This window comes from Zonotrichia leucophrys, chromosome 9 (genome assembly GCF_028769735.1).
Source record: "Zonotrichia leucophrys gambelii isolate GWCS_2022_RI chromosome 9, RI_Zleu_2.0, whole genome shotgun sequence".
NCBI classification, from domain to species: domain Eukaryota; kingdom Metazoa; phylum Chordata; class Aves; order Passeriformes; family Passerellidae; genus Zonotrichia; species Zonotrichia leucophrys.
Genome location: NC_088179.1, coordinates 16,078,453 through 16,103,537, shown reverse-complemented (window position 1 = coordinate 16,103,537; position 25,085 = coordinate 16,078,453). Strand labels below are relative to the sequence as shown.

Here is a 25,085-nt window from a genome sequence, read left to right as displayed (position 1 = left end):
ACTACAGGAGTTGCTTTACCTTTCAGGCTGTGTTCCACCTGTTTGCTCTCCAAAACCAAAGCCTTACCTTCCCTGTTTTCATACTCATTCAAACATTTGTTTCTGAAGTGTGACTATGGCAAATATCAGCTTTTGCACATCTCTTGCCTCAGCAGGAGCCAAGTCCCAGTGTAAACTGCATTTATGTGTCCTAGCAGCTGTCACATGAAGGGGTGTTACTCAAAAGCCAACCCCCAGTGAAGACTTCAGTGTATCCTGGTCACTGTTACTGTTGAGAGAAAGAACAACAAACAGCACTGGCCTTGTAATTCACTGGCAGAACTAACTGCTGCTTTTTATTTAGTGGAAGGATTCCTGATATCTCTTGTCTAGCCAGCACTTCACATGCACCAAAGACCAGCACAAATTCCATAAAGACATAAACAGTCATTGCTCTGAAGTGAGGAACATAAAAAGCCAACAAACACCAAAGATGATGGAGCACAGTTACATGTAAAGAGAAAATTGCTTCTGATCTGTTCACATTCTCATGGTTTCTTCTATGAATGAAGAAGCAAAGCTCTTCATTCCAGGGAAAAAAAGGAGATTTTTCATTGCACAGATGTTAAACAAAAAAATGCAGAAAGAAGTAACAAGAGTAATTGCTGCAGATAAAGAGCTCAGAGGTGAGCATGGATGGTTGCCTTGGGCACTGTAACAGTGTTTTTCATCTGCTACAGGTCAACCAGAAGCTGATAAAATACCTCCTCTTCAGGGTCAGGAAGATCTCACCCCACACAGGAGTGCTCTGGGCTGCAAGGCTCTGCACATGTGGCAGACACTGTCCCTCTTCACACAGATCCTTTGAACACAGACACCTCCCAACCCAGTCACACAGGCAAAATTTTAAAAAAGCAATTGGCTGGCTGCTTCAGCAAGCAATAAGTAAAAAATACAGTTTCTTGGTAAGAATCCTGGGCGGAGCCTACATTCTGTTTCCAAAGACATTTACACTGACACAGAAGGCAGAGAGCAAGAGTTCCTTCTCAAGGTGGCAATGTCACTTTAGAGCAAACAATCAGAAAATATCCATGTCCTCTGTCAGTCCTGGGCTGCTGCTGAGACTCAAATTCTAATAACAAGGCCCTTGTCTTAGGCAGTTGTAGAGGCCACAGACACATCCCATCAGATAATCCCCAGTCCCTGTGCAAGGCCTGCAGCGCCAACAGCCCCACTCTCCTCTGCAGGTCACCAGTGAAGCTCATTACAGGAAGCTGGCTCTGTCCTTCAGCAATGTGACAGGTGATTCTCGAGGAAAGGAACTGTTCTCACTTCCTGTAGGACTGGCTGCCTGCAGAAAAACATCCAGAAAGGGTCTGTCAGCTGAGAGCAGGATTTATTTACAAGACAGAAGCTGCCTGAGGGCAATGCTTGTTCAACTTGTACAGGGACACAAACATCACAAAAAACATGCAGAGAGGCACTTTAACTCCTTTAACTCCTGATGCTGCAACTCAGAACTGCAGAATGCATTTATGGCAGCCCCTTTTCAGGGGATACTGAAAGAACTGAAAGGGCATCACCAGGGCCCAGTTACACTCCTAACAAAAAACATTCCCCATTCTTCTGGTAGAGATTTTTGTACTGCCCTAGCTGCAATGTGCCTTAGTACACTGCAAACAGCTTCAGCACACCCATGCTGAGCTGCCTGGAACAGACAGAGAATAAGGATCAGAGTGGATTAAACCACACAACCATGTCCACATGGAACACAGTTGAAAAGGTCTACATTTGGAGGTACCTGTGCTTCCTGTGGAATTCTATTTTCCAGCCATGCTGTCAGTGTCATCCCTGTACCAGCCTGGAAGTGGAAATCACAGAGGATCCCAGCATAGCTGATTTTATTTCGTATTTATTTTATTTCATATTTATTATATGAAGAGCTTGCTTTTGCTCTAGAGTTCAGCTAACAGCAGGGGCTGCATCTCAGGCAGGAATCTGGCCCCAGGCCTGTAGCTGCACTGAGTACCTGGGCTTCCTCTGCATTCCTCAGGCATTCCACACACTCCATGCTCCAAGAGGAGCGGTCCAGCTGGTTCAGGTAGGTTTACATAAAATCAGCTTGTTCCCAGAAAACACACCTGTAATAAACACTAAAATCAAGCTAAAAACGTGTCTCTAAAATAAGTGAATGCAGCGAGTAAAATCAGAAAGTCATCTTTTTCTCATCATGTCCATCAGCTATAAAAACTTGCATTTCTTCAGAAATACTAAGAAATCCACAAATTAGTCTTCCACTGGAACAGAGTCTCTTGAGATGTAAAATCCTACATACCTATGCAGCAGGCAAATGGGAGGCAGCAACTGCTGGAATCTACTGATTGCTGATATCTGTGCATCTGATACCATTTTTGACCTACAGATGAGTCAGCTAGGAAATTAAAGGAGCAGTAAGCACAGAAAGCTTTACTGGGGAAACATTAGGGGCTCACTTGCTTCAGATCTCTTCCATGCATCTCTAAGTAACAGCTGAGAATTACCTTTGAGAAACTCAAGTTTCAGTGTGAGTGCTTAAAACCCTTTTTAGTCCTTAAAAAATCTGGTCCTTACAACCTTCATGTAACTCTTCCCACCTATAAACACCTGTGTGAAAGTTCCTGCAGGAAGGACAAGAACTAATTGGTGCTCTGTGACAAGAAGGCTGGACACATGTACACAGGAGGAGTGGAAGATTAAGTTGTTTGCAAAATAATGTATTTGCTATTTTTAGCAGGAAGAGCTTAACATTTAATTGCTGACACTGTCTCGTGCCACATGTGGATAGATAGAAAATGACAGCCTGGATTCCCCAGCAAAAAACTGGGAGAAATGGTAAATGGACCATAGCAAGCTGGAATGCTTGCTATACATTCAGCATACATTCCCAGCAAAGAGGTACAGTGTAAAACAAATACAACAATAAAAGTTAGAAGAGCTCAAGTATCTGGACTAACAGATCACATATACTGAATCCACAGAGGACCCCAAGTGATCTACTTTAGAGCAATTTAAAAATAAGATATATTTAACACTGTGCCCCTGGAAAAGGATCTTGCTCCAGAGCCTCCTGAAAGCAACACTGGTCTGTCACATCTTTCCTAGAACACTGTCCCCAGGAGTGCAAAGCTGCCCTGAGAAACCAGAACATGCAGAAGATTTTTTTTGTGCACACACACACACACACACACACACACACACACACACACACACTCTCTGTACTTTTCCTGCCTTCACAAGGGCTTCTTTTCAATGGGCCAATGCTTTTGGAAATGAACTGAAACAGGAACCAGGGACAGACTCCTGGGTGTTAACACCAATTCCAGTTAGGGCAGAACAGTGCTGCTGTCACAGGAAACAGAGAGCACTCGTGTCAGAGGTAAAACCCAGGGCACATGCAGCAAAGGTAAAGCTGAAAGAGCTGCATTACCTCAGCACAGGAGTGTTGAAGCAAGGAGCCTCCAGGTCAAAACCTCCTTTTGCCACCGAGAACATTCCCTTCCAATGCCTCACCTGTACTCCCTGAACGAAACCACACCACTTCTCTGCATGTGCAACTGTGTGGAACAATGAATGAGCAACACAGAAGGCTCAGCATGCTCTTTCCAGCTCTGTTACTGGTTTACTGGGTTATTTAAACTCTCTTCATTTCATTTTCTCTATCTGTAATGAGTAGCTAATGATATAGACACATTTCGAGTTTCTTGGGAAGGTATTGACTTACTATGGTTTTGTCAAATGTTTCAAGGTAACAGTTACAGCTAAAAAATAGAGCTAATGTTGCATTGTGATCAAATAATCATCACTAAACTTGTTATGATGCCACGCTCCTGCCATTTTCACTGATGATGGACACAGAGTTGTATTGGAATCCAGTTTTTCCTATCCACACACCTGAGAAAAAGTTTGTTCATTACTGAAGAATGTAACTTTCTTCTCCCTCCACCCCAAAAAACTCCACAGCTGACACTCCACACATGTTTACTGATGTGTGAGCATCCAAGATCCATTTTTCCTCTCTACTGGGCATGTGTTGCCTGGCTCAAAGCAAGAGTCCATAATTTTCCTCCATCCTCACGTCGAAGCCACCTTCTCTTCTGAACCCCCCACAGATGAAGTCCTTTTTATAAACTTCTGCAGGCCACAGCAGGGCCTCATGGCTCTGGAGTATCAGTCTCCAGCAGAAAGGAGACTGCCAGAAGCAGCACACTGTGCTTGGCTCCCTGCTTACCAAGCTGCCCTGAGCCATCTCCTGGGCTGCCTGACATCTGCTCTACATCCAGCTGCACTGCAGACACACCCAGGGATCCGACTTCAAGTTACACCCTAACCCTAACCCTGACCCTAACCCTAATCCTAACCCTAGGCAGGTAAAGCAGCCTAGGGTGAGGGATGGTCCCAAGGAAAAAGCTTGGAATAGGGCTCTGTGAGATTTAATGACCAGTCTGCAAATCCAGAAGACACAAAAAACCTGAAGAAAAAAATTCTAGATTTCTTAAATGGAAAATTTTTAATCACAGTCTTGAAGTTCAGCTGCTACCAACCAGCTTCTCATCTTATTACTGTATTTGCTCATCCTCTTGTTCACATCCACATTAGCATTAGTTTAAAGATTTAGACAGTGTTATGCCACCATCCCTTCTATCTCTACAGGAAGAAACTTGAAATATTTATATGAATTGGTTCAAGCCTTGAAGCAGGTTCTGTTACAATTCCTGTCTGGGTACCCTGAAATAAGTTTGGAACATTGCACTTGATGATCTGTGTTAGCTGGTTAAAGTCACAAGTGTCACACCAATGTGGTTAGAGGGAAAATGTGGCCTACTTGTGATTGCCAACTTAAAATGTCCTGACTCATATCTGGAAATTTCACTCTTGCAAATAAAAGGGCACTTCTACTGCACTGATTGATCTCTAGGTGTTACTGCCACAGAAAATATCAGCTCAGCTGTGCCAATAGTAAAACTTGCCATAGAACTGCACCTGGAGGATGCCCATAGGCAGAGCAATGACAGATTCAGGTCCATTCAGTGGGATGAACAAGTGTCTAAAGTAAAGGAAAAACTCTGATGACATCTAGAGAAGGTCTAATCTGAGACTCATAAGCTTCCCCAAAAACTTCTGAGAATTTGAGTCACTTTTCTCCACCCAGAGACAGGAAAAATCATGTCTTTTAACTGCTCACATGACAGCCTGGAAATAGGAGCAGTGTTCAGCAGGATATAATTACATGGTTGTACATCCTGCAGATGACAAGCACAATGTCATATACTCCTGGCACATTTGTAGCCTACCACTTCATTCCTGAAGAGTTTCTACAGTGCTCCCTCCCTTCACACCCAAGGAATGACAAACAGAATGATGGCATTTTCCACTTACTCTGTCTACTCCTTGAAGATCCTGAGGAGCTTGGATGGCTTGCTTGTTGGGGTCCAGACTGAGAGAACTGGGGGGCAATGGCTGGGACCTTTCCCTTCCTGGGGCTGCTGCTCTGCCCGTCAGGAGTGCGTGGGATCTTGGGTTTGCTGGTGAAGGCCAGGGCAAAGTCACTGGAGGAGGAGAGGGAAAGGGTCAGCAATGCATGGAGAAACACATCTGCATAGTGAGGCTGCAACCAAGTGAAACCTGCAGTACGTGCTGGGACAGCCTGGCAGGTGCTCAAAGCTCAGGGAGGCTGCAGATGGAAAGGAACATGGCACCACAGGCACTGCCTGGGCTGTGTGCTCACTGCGCAGCCTCCAGCCTGGCTCTGGACCTCTCCATCCTGCCCAAACCTCACTCTGCACAACAGGAGTGAACACGGGCACTCAAATTCCCTGCAAACCAGGAACTGAGCTTTAGCTTGTTTTCTGTTGTGTTTATCACATCCAGTGACTCGTTCTGGGGTGCAAAAAAATACACAGATATGCTACAGCACAGGAACACATCCTTTTAGGGCACAGACACCAGGATTTCTTCCAGGTACAGGGCAGTCTTGGCAGACATAGGCAGCCTCCCTGGCTCCTGTCTGAGATAAGATTTGTAGAACGCCCTGAAGGCTTTGTCAAGAGAGCAAAAAGCTGTGATGGCATCTCTAAAATAAATTCCTTAAACACACAGGCTCCTTGCTCACACTGAGATCATAAAGCAGGTGCTGCTATTTCACAGTCTGCAAAAATATCATTCTGTAAAATTTTGTCAATAACTGTGTGAGGATACACTGCCCTTCCTTGCCCCCAGCATAAATACAGCTTTTCACAGTTAAAATAATGGAGGCTACCAGGAAATAGCAAGTCTCTCAAATAATTCTGAATCTAAATTAATGTTTGCACTAGTGAGTCGATTTTCTCTTAAAAGGAGAAAAGGTTAAACCAAAGTAACTGCTACATGAAAACTTCACCATATTTAAAAAGGGAAATAAAAGAGCCAAAGGCAGGACATGGAAAGGTGCTGTCTAAAAATCGGCGATTCAAAAAGCAAGTTCTGTGTTATTAGCTCCATCAAAAGAACCCTTTGTGACCATCAGAAGGGGTGATTAGGGGGATTTTCAAGATATTTGATCTCCCCTCCTCCCCTGGGAATGCTGCAGAGTCAGTACTGATTAGCCCTTCCATAGCCCTGCTTCACCTTGCAGGGAGATTTGAGCAAGTGTTCCTTTTGTATTTGAAATAGCATCATTGTCTGTATTTCGCATATGTATATGCTGCTGTTGGGGGCAGAGACGTGCTAACTGCTCTGCTAAGAACCATCTCTGCAGCCCTCTACCTATGACTATTACAAGTGTTAATACTTGTCTCAGCTTCAAAAGAGGAGGTGGCAGATGGCAGCAGAAACAGATTGGTAAAACAACCAAAAAATAAGACTGCCTGGATAAAACCTCAAGGTGTGGACCACGGAGATATTTAAACATCTTTAGCTCCATATAGCAGTGTCATTGTTATTGCTTATTTTGTCATTTAACTCAGTCTGATCTGCATCAGTTGGAACAATCATTTGTTCCTGTGGAAATAAAACAGCTGCAGCAGAAATATCACTACTAAGATCTCATTCTTCTCTCCAATTGATTTTGCATCCTTTCACTCAACCCTGTGCAGTTAAGTTCCCAATTTACACTGCTAAGGAAGAGGGGAAAGAGAAGCGACCACTTCCACAGCCCAACTGAGCCCTCCTTTTCTCATACATACCTCTTCTAGGAAGGTCTTGGTATTTGCCAAACAGGTATTTGCCTCCAGGAAGGAGGCAATTCTTACAGTGGACAAAACTATGAGCAAAGAAGTGATTTATTAGTCCTATTTGTTTTGCAAACAAATTATAGTCTGCGTCCAGGAGTGAAAGAATGAAAAGGCAGGTCTAGTTGCAGGTATTGCAACACCAACATATTAACAAAAGACCCTTGACACAGAAAACCCTGTGCTCTCTTCAATTGAGAACGGCTGCATTCCTGTATCTGTAACTCAAGGCTGTGTTTGGAAATCCAAATTACTGCATGCATGCTGAGGAAACACAGTGTGAAAAGATATGATCTTCCTCTGCAGGACACTACACCTGTGCCTTCACTCCTATAAATTCCCTCCTGAGATTTATACATATGATTGTGAATAAATATTAAAAATTACTGGGAACACACCTTTTAAATAATAGCTTATGTAGAGAAGCAAAGCATCTCACTAAGGTGGGGGACAAGATGCTGCCAATTTTACTTGCTGCCTGGAAACAAAGCCTGAAAAAGAATGTCCCTATCTCCACCACAAAGCAAACAATTTGGTCATAAATTTGTATGGTCTATTTGTATTTCTATTATGTGCTTAGCTACTGTTACAAGAGACAACAGAAAAAAAACCAGCAATGCTGGCCCAGAGGTATGACTCCTAATCACTTCATCTGAAAACAGTATCAGTTTGTTGACAATGTATAATTGCTCAGATCTCCCCATGGAAACAGTACAACAGGGGAAAAAAACCCAACCAAAAAACCAGAGCCACACCAGCCCCCCCAAAACCCCCAAATCACACACTGGCATCTGCAGGCATGAAGGAAACACAGTTCTAGACACAGAATCTTTCTGAAGTGCCAGAGCTGTAATTGACACAAATAACCAAGCACTTCTGAAAAATCAGATGCATAAAGAGCTGTAAAAGCCTTCCTTTAACACTTCTCCACCCATTCTGTGTTTTACTTCTGGAACATATTTGCTTTTAAAATTTGTCTACACTGTTTAAAACTTGGCCCAATCTAATTAGCTATAGGAAAAAGCTGTTAATGTCTGAAGGACAAATGCAGGCTCTGAAAACTTTGGTAGACTTTAGTCCAATTGCTAATTAATTCCTTGTTCTCATCCAAGATATAACATCACAGTTGTACACGTGACAAAGGCTTCACAGAGGGCCTAAGGTGAACAGGATAAGCAGGATAAGCAGTGTTATGAACAAAAATTCTGTTAATTTTTTTTTTTTTGTGAGAAAAAGTTACAAAAAGGCAGCCAGATCACTGTCCCTGCCAAAGTTCTGTGTGTTTTGTTATTGTAATCACGGGTCGTTGTAGCTAATCGCTCCTTCTGTATTAGCAGAGCCTTGCCCAAGGCTAAGGTGTACTTTTCCCAAAAGAGTGAAGAGACCTGAGAGAGTGGGGGGGGTTATGCAAAGTGACTCCAGGACCAGCATGCTGTGGGAGAATACGGCTCCAAACGTACTGAGAAAACCCCAAAAACAAGGAGCCACCTAAGAGTTGAGAGACTGGAGTGATGTCTGGACGTGAAGAGCCGAGTGCTGAGCCTGCAGAGATGCGGAGTCCCTCTCGCCCTGACCTGGGAGTCGTCCCCAGCGGTGGGACCGAGCCGACTGGCCAGGGAGGGACAACATCAGACAGCAACGCCATGCCCTATAGGATCCCACGAGGACGTGATTCCCCAGCTCTGCCCCTAATGGACAGAGCTGTGCTTATCCTCCTCCTCTGAGTCGCCCTAGGAGACACAACGGGAGACTGAAGCCCTGCCGAGCTACCCAGTCCTGAGCTGATCACTTTTAATCCTTAAAACAAGAGAGGAAGTCTCCTAGCCCTGTTTATTTCAAGTAGACCAAGACCTTTCATTTTACAGGAATGATTTCAAGGAAGAGTTGAAACCTATTGCTGGGTGACCTCATAACTTTGCCTCCTTTGCTATACTCATCTAGTGGACAAATGAAGGACTCTGGTGAGCAGTGCTAGCAATTCAGCATGTTTAAGCACTCTTAACCCACTTAAATTCTTCATTTTTCTTCCTTCTGCATGTTAATTCTTATCCTGTCCCCACAGTCCTCCCTATTTCTTTACTAATAAATGATTTTCATGGACTACTGTTGAGTCATATAAGGAAGCAATCAGGAAGTTTTATTTTCAGAAGGCTGCATTGAGCATGAAGAAGTTCATTAATAATGTCTTGCTTGAGACTTCTGTCATTCTGAACCAGATGCTTAGAAATTGAGCAGCTGCCTCTGGCACAGCAAAGGGTATTTTGTTTGGCAAGCACCACCACAGCTGTCTCAGGCCAGACTACATCACATATCAAGTAACTTCACAGATTGTCTTTACAGCAGCATGGAATTAGCTGGTAAACCCTGTCAGACTCCTCTCACAATTTTAGGTATTCTCTGGATAGATCATACCTGTGTGATGGACCATTTACTTTGTCCTCAGGGAAGCCAGCAGATTGAGAAGATAAGGTATCACCAGCTGGGATGCGTTGGTCCCTTCTATGGCCTGATGCAAATGCTTCAGATGGCTTCATTTCAACTGCTGCTTAAAAAAGAAACACAGTTCAGTGAGGAGCTGTCTCCTTACAGTTTTATTAGAAATACAATCAAGTCACTACTCCTGCTGTATGAAGGAAAACTTGAGGTTTTGGCAGGCTACTGAGTTTGTGTAGCAGAGTTTATTAGGGCTCATCATCTGAGCAAAACAGCTGCAAGTGTGGCAATTTAAGCCCTCTGCAGCTGGAAAATAAAACGGGCCACACTGTGCACTTGCAATGGGATAGGAGCATGCAGACCTGCACTTAACACACATCAGCTACATCCAATACCCCATTAAAGCCACAGGAACACAACCCCTTGCACTTGTCTGTACATACCCACAGTAACAGGGCCACTGCAGACAAAAAGAAGTGTTTTACACTTCTGTCAGACTCAATTTCTGCCTTACACTAATGGGGAAGTGAAGGACACTCAGTTTGCTTAGAACCACAAGGCTACCAAGATGTGCAAGTTCAATGAAAGTTTAGGGAAAATCCCTAGCTCCATTCCTGCCATGCTCAGGACAGGCTGCTGTCCTGGTTTGCTCTCTCATGCTGATAAGAATGCAGATCAGGTCACTCTCAGACAGGCATTTTGCTGCCCAACACATGTTCTGTCTGGCATTCAACATAGTAAGTGTAGGAAGATGACCAGGGCTCATCTTTGGTCCACAAGTTTTCTGCCCACAGGAGACAAAAAATAAAAGAGTGCAAGAATTATTGATTCTTTAACAAAGGATAAAGGGGGAGAGGATGGACCCAGACAAAATCAGACCAATTCAAGAACAACCAAATATTTCCAGGAGGACATTAAAGAACGATGCTCATTTTTGGTAAACAAAAGAGGATCAAGGTTCCTTGAGGCTAAACTTAGCCTCCTTGAGATAGCCCCTTGAGGATGCTAATTGTTCACATGAAGCTTTATTCTGTTTTTTTTTTTCACTCATTGTCTCTTACTATTCATTTCATGACTTGGCTGCATGAAACTCTGAGTCCCAAGGTACTCATGTGATGCTGGGAAACAAATATTCTGAAATAAGCAGGCTCCTGGTACTGCAGAATGACCATCAGACCAAGATCAGAGGTCAATAAACAGTGAATTTATTGCACAGCAGAGATGTTTGGCAGAGCATCATGAAAGCCCCTAGAAGCAGTACCATTATTTTTACACATTTCTATTCCCTGCTGTATCTTAGAAGGCAACAGAAGAGAAAGGGCTTATTTTTCCATTGTCTTAAATTAAAGCCTTTTAAATTTAAATATTACAATCCCCAATGCCTTTTGGAAACATGGAGATGTTCAAAGACCCAGCTCAATTATCATTCTGCAGAATTAAGTCCTGTCACTGACATAACAACCAGGGGCTCCAGCAGTGCAGTCTCTCTTTTCTTTTTTTCTTCCACCTCATTTCTAAATCTCAAAAGATAAGAAAGACAAGCACATATGTCACTGCTACTTGGAAAAACCCAAAATAAACCTCAGGCCATCTTTCAAGTAGCTCAGTGTTATTTTATAATCTGGATTAATGCTAGGAAAAATTTCCTCTGTCACAGACAAAAATTATTTGTGTTTTTACATGTATAATGCATATAAAACTAGCAATATGTTGTATATTCTGACCTCAGAGATTTTTCTACAGGAAAATAATATAATCTAGTGGTCTTATTAGTAGCCACCTGCATATAATTTTGACTGAAAGCAGCTAACAGAATGTTTTAAACAGAGGCTACAAGCAAAGTTCTGACAAAATGAAACATTTAAGCTGGCAGAAATATCTTCAGCATGAACACTTTATATCAATATTCATCAAATACTAACAACATTTGCTTTGCTGACTGACTCAGGCTGCCTTTTAAACCTCTTCACTAATCTCTACAAAACAATCAGCATCAGTAGCACAGCAAAAGTGACAGAGGTGAGTGCATCCATCTCACTGGAAAAAGATCAAAATCTGTTCACTTGGGCTCTGGATGGCTGCAAAATGCCTTAGGAACTGCATCCAGTTCCACTTTAAAACACCAAATAGGAGCACCCTTGATAACTACTTGGCTTAATTTCCTTTACAAAGCACAGGTATGTTCTTTTTTTCCTTCTCTGCAGGAGCACTGCCAAGTCAGTATGCTTTTACTTGGTTTAGAACCTTTGCTGGTGTGAGTTGCTGACCAAGGACAGCCAAACCCCCTGAGCTGCACTCAAGGTGTTACTGTGCACAGTGAGGCTGAGAACAGCAGCTCCCATTGCTGCACAACAGCAAGAACCCAAGAGCCCATCGTGGACAGGAGCTTCTCCTGCTCCTGTCCTCCTCTCCTTCAGCACGTATCATTTATCAGCTCTGGGCATTACGCAAGTGAATTCCTGTCTGCAAGACCTTGGTTACTTTTCTCAGAATCCTTTTCATTTCCTTTAGGAAATTTAAAAAAATAGAAGAGAGAGTAAGAAGTATGCTATTCCTTTACTGCTTCAAAGCATATTTTTCAGAAAAGAAAAGGCACACTTTGCCTGAACTTATTAATAATTCTGTCCCGGATATGCTGCAAGATCCTTTATCTATGACTGCTGAGCAAATTGCCTTAGATCTGTAATGGCAAATGTTAATGAATCCCTGCAGGAAGGTTGAAATTCCAGCATCCAAAGGTGCAGGATCTCGTGGATATCAGAAGTTCAGCAATTGAGTATTTCAGAAGGCTATAACCTTTTAAATTCCATCACATGTTTCTGAGCTCTCAGGCCCAGCTGAGTTTGCATTCATTTCAGCTGAAGCTGCAAGGGCAGAATCTTTAGCAGCATTACCCACAATGCAGCCACACAGCACCAGGCTGCCCATCCTCCACAGCCCGGGATGGTCTGAATGCCGTTGCAAATCTCAGCAGATAACTGCAGCTGCCTTCAGCTCTAACACTGAGATCCAGCCAACAGAGCCCGCAGGTGCCAGCACACAGTGATTCATTTAGATCCAAACAAGGGATATTTGATCAAGCCAGGGCCTTTGCCTGTTGGGAAGTGCACTGCCTTCCCTGGGCAGGGGACACTGCAGAGAATCCTTCACACAGCGGAAGCCCTGGGTCTGATCCTTGGCACTCCCACAGGAAGCAAGATGGAGCGAGGTAAGTGACACCATTGGTGTCTGCTGGCCACACATTCCCTTCTGTGGCCATTCTTCAGCTGGAGCTGGAGCCTGCTGGGTGCCCCAAGGCCCTGCAGACTGACCCAGGCTCTATAAACAGAGGGCCACTTCCACACTACACTAAGAGAATCCCCAATCTACAACACACAGTCCAGGCCCTCCACACCTGCCCCAGTCAAGGAAGATGTCAGCAATTAAGACCAGCACCCACAGGCCATCCTTACATGAGGGGGAAATGCAGAAGTCAGAAATGCTGGACTGTCTCCCACCACAAGTGGAAGAGGCACCACTTGCTGGAGACTGCAGCTTCTCATCCCTGTCGTGACAGGAACTGGAACCGTTTTCTGGCCTGGAGGAGAAAGGAGAATGCAAGGTGAAATAAAAAGTACAATATAAAAAGTTTAATCAGAGTAAATTCTAATTTCTTCTAATTGCCTGTAATGACATGGTACACATTGAAGTTATTTTAAATTTCATATTGCAAACCAGTATTAAGGATGTAATTAAACTGTTTGACTGTAGCTCCCCCAAACCAGCTGACATCAAACATATTTGAAATTAACATTTTTTCCTACTGCAATAAAAGAGCTGAGGAAAGGAAACCATAACTCCCTGCAGTCTGAAGACCCAAAATACCACCATGACACTTACAGAAAAAGACTGTAGAAATGGGCCTGAGAGATCTTCAATACTTAGCTTTTTCAAAGATTTAATATTTGCTTCTGAATATTCCAGGGATTTCACTTTAAAGAGCAATATGCAACATTGACTTAAAGTAGGCAACAAACAGAACTCTTGATTTCACAAGTGAAGTGGATCAGTGGGAAACTGAAGCAGCTGAAGGACAGAACAGGGACACAATTGCTTACTAGTAAGTCATAAAACACAGCACAAGTGAAAGGGTGTGAAAAGTGTGTGAAAAGAAGAAAGAAGTTGGCAGACACAGAAGGTTTGCCTGCCCAGGTTAAGGTAACTAAACCACATTTCTAGTAAAAAGGATGCCGTCCAAGGAGGCAGTTAATGATTTCACAGCTAAATCAGTTTCTAAGGAAATAGCTAGCAGAATATTAAGTAGTTCAGGCCCCCTTGAGTGATCTCAGCCAGCGAGTCTTTAAAGGAGGGAAAAATGAAAAAAAGAAAAAGATGGCAGCTTTCCAGTATTTCCTGACTCCCTCAGCTCCATACAGCAAGAGCTTGTCCATACAGGGATCCCATGACAATTCATCTGAAGTAACTAGAGCCTTGTCTGCACTGGGAAGTCATAGAAAAATTAGCATGAAATGGCTGCTTCATGTGCAGTGGCTATTCTGCATTAATTTTCTGTGTGAATACTTCTATTCAGCACTAAAGATCTTCACCCCCCTCCCTTTTGGAGGTATGAACCAACAACTCAAAGAGACACGTTATAGTATCTCCTCAACTGCTTCCTCTTTCATGATGTTTTTAAATGGAATATATTACATTGAGTCTCACATGAAGAACTTCAAACAAGTTATATTCACTTCAATTTTGAATGGCAGCATTTACAAAAATTTTTAACGCATTTTAACCACTCTGCTGAATACAAGACTCCAGATAATTCAGAAGAACTGTCCTGGATTGTACCTGGTAGACAAGCTGTATCCAGGGCAAAAGTGTCTAACATTTTTCATGAGATTTCACATGATACAAGACACTTAAATTATTTAAACTACAGAATACATCCAGTTCAGATATTGCTTTCAAATTAAGGCAGCTAAGTTTTTATTGTCCTCCTCCTGCAATAATTTCCAAGTGAATATTTCCTTATTTTAGTAAATGAATTTGTACTAAAATTAGAACAGCATAAAAACCATCAAAGCTTGTCCTTTCTGCTGCAAAATGTAGTTTGAGGATGTCTTCATCTACTCACTGCAGTTTCCTGCACACAAATTAGTTAGGTACAAAGGACAAACTTCTCATTCAGGGTGGTACTGCTTGTTTCCTGTTTAAAACATGGAAGCATCAAACACTCATAGTATTTTCACCATTTGGGCAGAGCAGGAGGGAAATTAATTTTCACGTATTTTCACAGTGTTGGATTTCTGCTGTTTACATTTCTCCTCTGTAGTTTGCATAGTGAGGCAATCTGTAAAGGCTGCTTCACACCATCAAACTAACACTTCTCTTAGACCAAGAGCTACTAGAACCAGCATGATAGAAATGTGGTTTTAATTTGTATCCAACAGTGACTTGCAGAGGCACAAGCTGCACAACTGAGAGGATTCAAGTTGTGCCAAATCCAAGACTCGAGTCACTCCAGGATCCTGGGACATTTAAGTAAACACCCTGCCTGGGTAGATGGTGCTAAAGAGAGGCAACAATCACTTCCAGAGATTATTTCTGATGCAAAAATTGCAGTGCAGTACACGACACAGGGAAATAAAAGGCACTCCCATGGATTTGACACAATTTTTTGGTGTTCATTTTCACAAGCTTGGTTTTATCTCCACTTACAAAGCAAGAATGTAAAGCTTAGACACTCCAGTGATAATGATTAATTATTCCTGAAAATATACTTTCTAAATAGGCTGTAAGGCTGCCTGTCAGGGACTGAAATGGTTCAGGCCTTAAACATTGTTAGGAAGGAGTTTTGCCCTATAGCAAAAACAGTTTAAAGAAGCTACAACCACAGCTACTGCTTGAAGATGCCTGGCTGGAACTTTGAACTGTGAGTTAAGCCACCTAGATAAGATAAAGAGATGTTCAATCATCTCAGATCTAGGGAGAAGCAAACAAGGCTGAGAGCAAGGAGTGCATTCACAACAAAGCCAAATGCAGCAGAGAATCATCCCTGGCTGGGTTTGGGGTGAGGGAGACCACAGCCCACAGAGGCCAGGTTTACACAGACTCCCCTGAAACGAGGGGGGATGGTGGTTTTGGGTGTAGCCTCTGGTCAGAGGCACTGAACACCCATCCTCCCTTACACAGACTGTAAAACCCCACAGGCCACATCCACGGGACACTGATGTGGGAGGCAGCTGAGGGGGTGTCATAATCCATCCAAGACCCCCAAAGCATTCCTCAGACTCATTCCTAAGGCCTTGCACCACAGGACTGCACGTGAGGCAAAGTGATGCAACAGCCACAGAGGCTGCTGCAAGAGACTGAGTCAAAGTGTCCCCCCAGGGGAGGTACCTGGGCATTCCCACCTGGCCTGGCCATGTCCTCATCCATTGCATTCCGAGCTTCTTGGGGCCCCCTCAGCACCAAGAAGACCAGAGCTGGAGAGGATCAACAGAACATCCTTGGGATCCATGGAGTGGTGAGACTTTCTTTAATCTGTCACTCTCTTTCTGTACTGCCACCTCTTTTCTGTTTCTTTCTCTTCCTTCTTCTCCCTCTCTCTCTTATATTTATTATTAAATAAAATGCACAATATTGACTTTGGCATATGGGCTCATTAGCACATTAATTTGGGCAGAGGAATTTCTACTAACTTTAAAGACTGGACTGTAACACTGCCCTAACAGCCAATTCCACAGAATCAGTCCAGGTCTCCAAGCCCACCATGGGTAAAAGTGGGGAAGTGGGACCTTGAACTCTAACACTAACCCCACAGTAAAGTGGCAATGTATATTTAGGCATAGATAACCAGTATATGTATCTTTAGGAATAGATTAACCAGTCTAGATTTTTAAGCCCTGCAGTTCTTTTGGAGAACTGCATGAAAATTATTAGGTAATCACTATTTTACTAACATATTAATTAATTGCTGCTTTCTTCTGATACACAAACACACCTATTTAATATATATGGGGAGAGGTCTTGCAAAAACTGTGGATATTGTGATGGTGCAAAAAGTTGGCCGCTGTAAGAAAGGACCCAAAGTCAGAATTCCAAAACCACACAATAAACATGCCTGTATCATAGCTACCTGGACTTGATCAAATCCAAAACTATGCAACTGAAAGTTTAAAAATCATTTAAATTTGGGATCTCATTGGCATTTTACTTCCTCAGTCAGGACAGTGAACAGGACAAATCTCATCTCAGAAATTAAGATATACTTGTTCTAACAGAAAGCAGAGAATATTCAAGGAGCTCTACATGGTAAGATTCCTCTAGTCCATTTACAATAAGCCTTCTATTCTGACCCAAATCTCACCAAGAGCAAAGTGCCATACACACTTCTGATAGAAAATGTATTTCTTCCAAAGCAGGGAAACACAACATAACAAGATTTTTATCCTATCCATTTTCTTTTTCATCTGTCCTTTAACAAACCAGCTCAGAGCAAATACACATTTTTGCTTGTGAAACGGAAGATCCCAGGCATTGTGGATGTTTGGTGCAACTTTCCAATGGAGTATTTTACAGAAGATGCAAGAACATGTGGGATATAATGTAAATTCAAATCAACCTCATCATTGAATATTTTCATTTCATATATTCATAATATGAATATATTCATTGAACTATTTTAAGAATGTGACCTCAGCCAGTGGACCTTTCTCTGCCTGCTATGTTTTGCTCCTTTTTTTGAAATTATCCACAATGAATGACAATGGCAATGCACTTTTAGATAGAGAAGGTTTAGCTATTAGGCATTGTTATGGGCTTTTTTTCATTGTTGTTATGCTTTTTAAAAGAGCTTAAAAAACCCAACTTGGCCTCATTTGTTTGGACTTACATTAGATATGTAGGTCTGTGATAACCTGGTGTCACAGGTCTCTGGAGCGGCTCATCTATACTCTGATGGACTCCAGCAAATTGCTTCTTCTTAGTTTTTGGAGTGTGAGTCATTATCTGATATACAGGAAATGAAGAAAAAAAAGAATGCAGTGGAAAAACAGGTATTTGAAGCCATAGAGAAAATTCTTTAGAAACATTGCAGCAGAAACTTAATTGCATTCTGGTGTCACTGCATAAAATTTCCTGGAAAGCTCTTTCATAACATCTTCTCTCAGGTCACTTTTCCATTGCCAGGATTCTGGACTCTTGGATCCAGAAGGTGCACATTTATAATAGAATGGGTTGGGTTGGAAAGGTTCATAAACACCATCCAGTTCCAACCCCCCTGCAATGGGACACCTTTCACTACATCAGGTTGCTCAAAGCCTCATGCAATGTGGCCTCAAACACTTCCAGGGATGGGGCTGCCACAGCTTCCCTGGGCAAACACTGCCAGAGCCTCACCATCCTCACAGGGAAGAATTTTTTCTTTATATATAATCTAACCTACCCTCTTTCAGTTCAAAGCCATCCCCTCTTGTCCTATCAATACATGTTCTTGTGAAAAAGCTCCTCTCCAGCTTTCTTGTAGACCTTTTTAGGACTGAAAGCCTTCTCTTCTCCAGGCTGGATAACGCTGCTCTCTAAGCCTGTTTTCACAGGAGAGGTGCTCCAGCCCTCTGAATATCTCAAATTAGTCACAGCACACTAAATGGCATTCATACAAACTTTATGCTTTTTTACTTAATAGCTTTTTGCTGCTTGAAGTAAGGCAGACAATACTTGATCCGGCACAACGCCTGCAGGAGCAGTTGACTTTTCAACTTTTCTTTTTTCTAAAATAATTTCAGACCAGCAGAATGTTCCAGTTATTAACCTGCTCAGTACTTTGCTTTGTGTGCTCAGAGTCACTGGTGTAGCACCAGAACCCTAAGGCTGCCTGTAGCTTATTATTAAGCCACAGCCTGACCACCCCCTGTGAAAGGGTAGCTCCTTTCTCACACTGGTTCTGCCTCTCCTGAGCAGCAGCTCATACACAGACTGTGAAAGATCCACACTGCTCTGCAAGTAGCACCTGCCTCTTCAAGCATCAAATTGAATAAAGTGGTGAAACTACTGAAATGAAACACTTAACCCAGGAAATTAATTTATTTTAAGATTCTAAGGAGTGGTACTGACTCCCAAGTACTCTGTTGTTAGCAGCTTCTCTCCTGAAAGCTCCCCCAGCTGAGGCAGCAAAACCTCATCTTTGTCCAGATCAGGCTCCAGGATGTCATTGTCCTCCTGCAAGGCAACAAGAAACTCAGGTGTGCAAGGAAGCTTTAAAGCTGGTAGTTAAAAAAAACCCCAAAAGCTGGTACAAAAAGCTTGGAATCAGTATTTCAGGATAAAAAGATCATATAAGGAGGCAACAACCCTCTGTTGATTTTATTCCACAAACACAAATGTAACCAACTTCAAGTAAAAACTACCAAGAATTCACTCTCTGGCCTATTTCTAGAATAGCTATGGGTGATTCATCTTTCATGGCAGCTCTGCAGCTTCTACACATCAAAAAAGCCAGGATATTTTGAAGTTTGAGGGATTCCTCCAGCAAACCAAAACCAGTAGTACAAGGACAAGACAATATTTTTGCTTGTGTTTTGCTACTAGAAAGAATCCTCTTCTGTCCTGCACATGATATCCTAAGACAGACCCACTCCAGATGAAGAAAATGTTCTTTTGAAATTGTTGTGACAGTAAATGTAAATGACTGTCAAAAACAGTAAATGAGAAAAAGTAAAGGAATCATTCTAAAAAGGTATATTGCATAGTTATGTAGAGAGTCTGGCATAAACTCCACTAAAAACAATGTCCACTGGACTCTGGTGAACTCCAGAGCACAATGAAAATGAAAAGTAGTTTTACTTTTGTGAGATTGGGACTCAGTTTTAAATAGTCACAATCAGCTCTTCATTACCTGGCAAGCTGGGTATGTGTGAAAAATAACACAGATGATGGCAAAAGGACAAACACTTGTAGACTAGGCAACAATCATCTGTACCAAGCAAAAAACAACCCATCACCTCCCACCCCCCACCAAGAAACCACACTCCAAAGTCCACAATATGGTGTATTTTTAGGGGAGGGGGGAAGTAGAAAAGATAAGCTCTATAAATAGGTCTGGGGGATGGTTTTTTTTTTTTACAAGGTTTGTTAATGCAGCCAATCCTGCTCCCTGACATTATTTAACCTGCCAGGTAACCGAGCCTGAAAGTGTCCCCCTGTCCTCTGCCTCCTTGTACAAAATAAGGACTTTGCCCATGTGCCATCACTCCACTGCTGAAATAACACAATTGGTGCCCTGTTCCCCACTGCTCACAGGCTGCAGCAGATGCTGGAAGCCAAGCCCTTTAGGGTAATGGCTGGAAGCCCTGTGATTAAGCCCTTTCTTTTGATGTGCTCTGTGGCTGAAGTGGATTTTCACACGACAGCTCTCTGATTTTATTGCCAGGTGCTGAGTGACAGTGGATCAGAGGGTGTCTGATAAATCCTCACTGTACAGGCACCTCACACAGCTCCAGCTTGTAACCAAGCTTTGGAATCACAGCTACAATATCACATATTCACTTTAACAAGCAGCTTTTCAAGATGGTCCAAGTCAAATAAAAAAACAAACGCAAAGATCAAATATTGAAGATAAATTAAGTTAGTATTTAACAGACTAGTCAAGAGAATGTTGAGCACCAGGAAATACACACTGTGACTGTGGGTGTCAACACACCCCAGAAGGTTGACATCTCAGGGCTGGGTATGTACTCCAGGAGCCAGTATATCTTAAGCTCTACACTACTTAATTTAAAGCTTACCAGCCAAACACAAAAGCCAATTTATTTCTGAATAACAGTACACACAGAGACATTTTTTATATGGTTATATGCTCCAGCATTACACAGTACAGAATTTTAAATTTCTGAACGTATGATGCCCTTAGAAATCCCAGAATTTTCCTCTAACAGGCTCAACTGCATCTTAGCCACAGTGTTTAGGAGAAAGTAGTCATTACCACAAGATCTGCTCAAAGCCAGGAAAGAATTCATCAACTCTAAATTAAACACAGATAAAAGCAAAAAACCCCATGAAAGGTAATAGTAACAGCACTGGGAACATTTGCACGCTCTTGTAAACAATTAAAGCTGGAGCAAAACCTCCAAATTAAGGCTGCATGAGAGTGTTTTTGTTGTTTCTTGAGTTCTACAGGTATAAATAAAGGTATTGAGCAACAAATTCTAACATCACTAAGCAGTCTGAAAGCATGTCACTAAATTGACAATATTGGCAATATATGGACATATACTGAAATGTATTCAGTCTGTAGTGGTTTAAAAGTTACATAAAAGCAAGATTTGGGATAAAATTTTCCAAAACTTTCTGTTGCCAGATCACAACATCAGATGTTATCACAGAACACCATTGAAAACAATAACTCACTGCAATTCTAAAATACAAAAGAGTTCCAATTATTGAGGTAGTGAGTCAACAAATCTTTGTTTATTTAACAAAGTAGCAACATTATGCATTACTGCCATGATATTTGTAAACTATATTTTCTAAACTGAGGAACTAAGAAACCAGATGTCCTTGTAGCAGAACAGAATTATAGTTCCCAGCAGCAATAAGGATTCAGAATGTGTTACACTAAAAACAGTTTCAAATTTGGCTTTTCTTTTTAATATAATGGCGAAGCTAATGAAAAACTGGAATTGGACACAAAAGCCTGCTGTTGTTTTTTGAGTCAAATAACAAGAAATGCCAGAAGTCCATTTTAATCACATGATGGTCCAGTGGCAAAAATACATTTCAAAAGGATCTGACCTAGAGCCTTTGCTGGGATTGTAAGCAGCAGCAACTCATTTAGGGGGTAGGACTGAACAGGAGAATTCACCTTCCTTTCATTCCCAGGAACAGGTGACATGATGGAAGTGTTGAACATTATCATGCAATTCAGTGCCACACCTTTCAGGAAGGAGCTCCTTATCCATGTGTTTTCACAACAAAACACAGTATCCTTTAAAAAACTATACTGAAGTTCAGGCAAAGGTATTATCACCTTGGATTCTCACCATACACCACTCAAAGCCTTGAAACGTCAGTTAAAAGGAACTAAGCATTTTAAGCAAAGGTAAGTTTTAATGATTAATCTCCAGGAAGCCCATCTTGCACCACAAGCATTGATTTTCAGTTGGAGGAGTGGAAAGATTATAAAAAACAGACTTCAGGATTGCAGGAGGTGAAACATTTACAATAATCTAATCCTACAAGAAAAGAAAAGCTTACTGTATTCCCTTAGAGTTAACTTAGAACTCTCCCCTTAGAATAAAAATGGGAGAGTTGATTGTCAAATAAAACTTATTTTCTAGCTCTAAACTTAGAATTTCCACATAGCTCTAACTTTAGGGAAAGGGATTATTAGTTTACCACCTACTGTGCCACAACACAAAAGGTATACACAACACAACACAAAAAATGAATAAATAATGCAACCAGTGCAAGGCTTCCCTGGATACTGCCAGGCAAAGGCTGCATGCTGCATGATGCTGCACCCCATAGCAGCTGAGAGCACATCACACCTGTTGCAGACAGGATATTTGCATTTTTATCTGCTCCCAAAAAAGGAAAAGGTCAATGTGCACTAGAAAATGCATTCTGTCATGCTGCAGTAACAGGAAAAACTTTAGATTTGGTTTTCCTCAGTCACTGTCATTCTCATTAATGTGCAACGAGCTACTAGAATGTGGACACAACTACGTTTTATCTGTCTTATTCTCCATTGGTTCAGGACAAAAAACTTACATTTAGTCTAAAAGCATGGTTTTCAGTGAATCTGTTCTGCAGTAACACTTCTAATACAAGAACATTTTGCAGTTCACTCACTCTCCATGTCACTGACTTGTTCAGGGCCAAACATAGCTATGAATGTATTTATTTGCACACATACACACACCTAAGCATGCACAAATACTGTTTCCAGGACATCTACTATAGCTGTTCTTTTAAATTTCTCAAGCAAGGCTTCTGAATAAAATAAAAATGCAGAGGGGTAGATTTCCTCAAGATAAAACTCCCACATAACTGCTGACACTGTATTTTCAAGCCTCCACTGTGCACTTATGGCAATGCAGAAATGGCAACACCACAAGTGAAAACTGGGTATAACATTTCCCTCACAAGATTTACATCTTGCTTTAATTTAGGTGATCCAGTATGTTGTGTTGTCTACACCCATGGCTCTATGAAGACAGCTTCTTAAAAGATATTGAAATACTGGTGTAGAATGCATTTATTAGCAGAGAAGGAAATGCAAAGCTAATCAGCTTAGATTTACTATTAAATAGTTTCTCATGCTTATTTTATTTTATTTTCTCATGGGACTTATTTCTTATTTGTAATAACCATTTCCCTTTCTTATATTCCAGCAATTTACTAAATACATTTCATAGTTTTTAAACAATAAATAAAGTCATACCTTAAGAAAAAGTGATAACCTGTTTATAAACTGTTCTGGTAATATACTTTTTTTTTAACTGCATCCAATAGGTCTGCTTGAAAGCAAGATTCCTACTGCTACAGTAACTCCTCATCTCTTCACTTATGTCCAGTCAATCCTTTAATTATCACAGAGGTGGTGAGTTACTAAAATAAAAGAGTAGGACTTCAAATGAAAAAAAGGTAATGGAAAGAGATCCAATTTTCTTGTTAATGCAAGAATAATTAAGCAAGCGTAAAAAACAAAAGCAAAACCAGAAAACAATGTCTGGTTTATTGACACAAATATTTTCTTTCTAGAAGGTTAAGGATTTTTCTAAAAGGCGCCCGAAAGCCTTTACTTACTTCCTCATACTCCTCTTCATCATCATCATCAGACACAATATTGTCATTGAATGGTTCTTCTAGAAAGAAGCAAAACAAAGTGGTGTCAGTTAAGTTGCACATGTACACCTTGACAGAATCTCATTATTTCCTCAGTTTTACAGGAGCAAGATTTAACCTGCTTCTCATACAGACATGTCTTTTTCAGGACAGGTATTGTAATAATTTGATCCTATAGGCATTCTACTAGAAATCACTGAATTCAATTCATATTTTGGAAAATGGCAGAAACAGAAACACTCTGGAATAGTTACTTTCTAAGAAAATCCACAGTGACACCTCACTGTATTTACTGACAAGACTTGAATGAAAGTGTGTGCACTTGCAAGTTTGTCTATTTTTCAAATATTTTTGAATAAGAGACTCTACTTCTCCCTAAAAGTACTTTAATATTGTACTGCTTTTGTACATAAAAAGTTTGTACTCCTGCAGAATACTCATTGTAAGTTTTGGACAAAATTATTTCCTCAGGAAGAGAGTGGCCAGGCTTATACTGGAAATCTGAATCATCAATGACTCAGACTAAAGCTCTTAAAAATGCCATTTTCAGGTAGAAGAGGAGTAGTTCAAGAACAAAACCTTCAAGAACAAATATTGTATAGTGGCAATAAAGTACTTAAATATTTTATTTGTTCTTTTACAAGGCAGAATTAGTAAAAGTTCTAGCTTGTAAAAGAACAAAAAAAAAAAAATGACAGGCTCTGTTCTCTTTCCAAAAGCCAAACAGAGCAGTTCAACTTGTTCTATGTTTACTGTACAGAAAGATTCAACTACAACCAATCTCCTTTTCATTATTTGTTTTCTCTTTTTTCAGTCTTCCTTTCAGTCACAGGCAACAGAAAATGGAATTCATATTCCACCTTCTCAGTCTGTATTAACAGCATCTACCACTCTGATAACCCATCAACATCCTCTCCAAAAAGGATGGTCTCTGCTCCCTATTCAGGATAAGCCATTTCTCATAAAGCTACACCAAGAGACAGATCTAGTCCCTAAATCCTATTTTACAAATTTCTACTGCATTTTTGCAGTTGGCAGCAGTCTCTCATTACTATCAGACCACTGCCATGAAAGAAAACAGCAAAGGTAATTTTATTTATGATTCCAAAACTTTGGAATTGTGTCTTACTCAGCCTTTTATTTCTTCTTTATTACTAGAACATAAAGGAAATTTTAAAATACAGTACTTTAAAATCCTGACTTTCATTATTCACCCTCTCTCAGACCATCACACTACTGTTATTCTTTGAGGTTTCCAATGCCAAGTAAAAACATGAGCTTTTTTATGGTTTTTGTGAAAGATTTAAAGCTCTGATAGCTGCCTGTGTTCTGACCTGAATTGAGTTGCTTGATAACAAATTCCATCTGTCGAACCATCTCTTCATTTCTTTCCTTGATAAAGCAGCGCAGAATTTCTTCCATCCCCTGGATGTAGCAGAAAACATTGGAAGATCAGTGTTTCATGTCACCACAGTGACAGAGATCTGTTAGCTAAAATATCTTTTTTCTTTTTTGGTCAGGGAGGACAGAGACAGTGTAAAGCAAACCATGGTGTCCAGCTCCAAGTGTTGCACCAAAAAAAAAAAAATGTTTTCTAGA

General features: G+C 41.3%; 1 protein-coding gene across 2 annotated transcripts in view; it reads right to left on the bottom strand.

Annotated features, from left to right (window-relative positions):
* Positions 1–302: 302 nt before the first annotated feature.
* The window catches only part of ARMC9 (armadillo repeat containing 9), a 57,339-nt gene continuing 32,556 nt past the window's right edge, over positions 303–25,085 (bottom strand). For both annotated transcript variants that reach the window (XM_064721074.1, XM_064721075.1), the window contains 8 exons: positions 24,821–24,911; positions 23,448–23,506; positions 18,756–18,860; positions 17,536–17,651; positions 13,109–13,233; positions 9,636–9,765; positions 5,395–5,564; positions 303–1,330 (listed from right to left, as the gene is read on the bottom strand). In XM_064721074.1, coding sequence (XP_064577144.1) covers positions 1,308–1,330; positions 5,395–5,564; positions 9,636–9,765; positions 13,109–13,233; positions 17,536–17,651; positions 18,756–18,860; positions 23,448–23,506; positions 24,821–24,911 — 819 coding nt within the window. In that variant the 3' untranslated portion in view covers positions 303–1,307. The remainder of the gene's footprint in view (positions 1,331–5,394; positions 5,565–9,635; positions 9,766–13,108; positions 13,234–17,535; positions 17,652–18,755; positions 18,861–23,447; positions 23,507–24,820; positions 24,912–25,085) is intronic.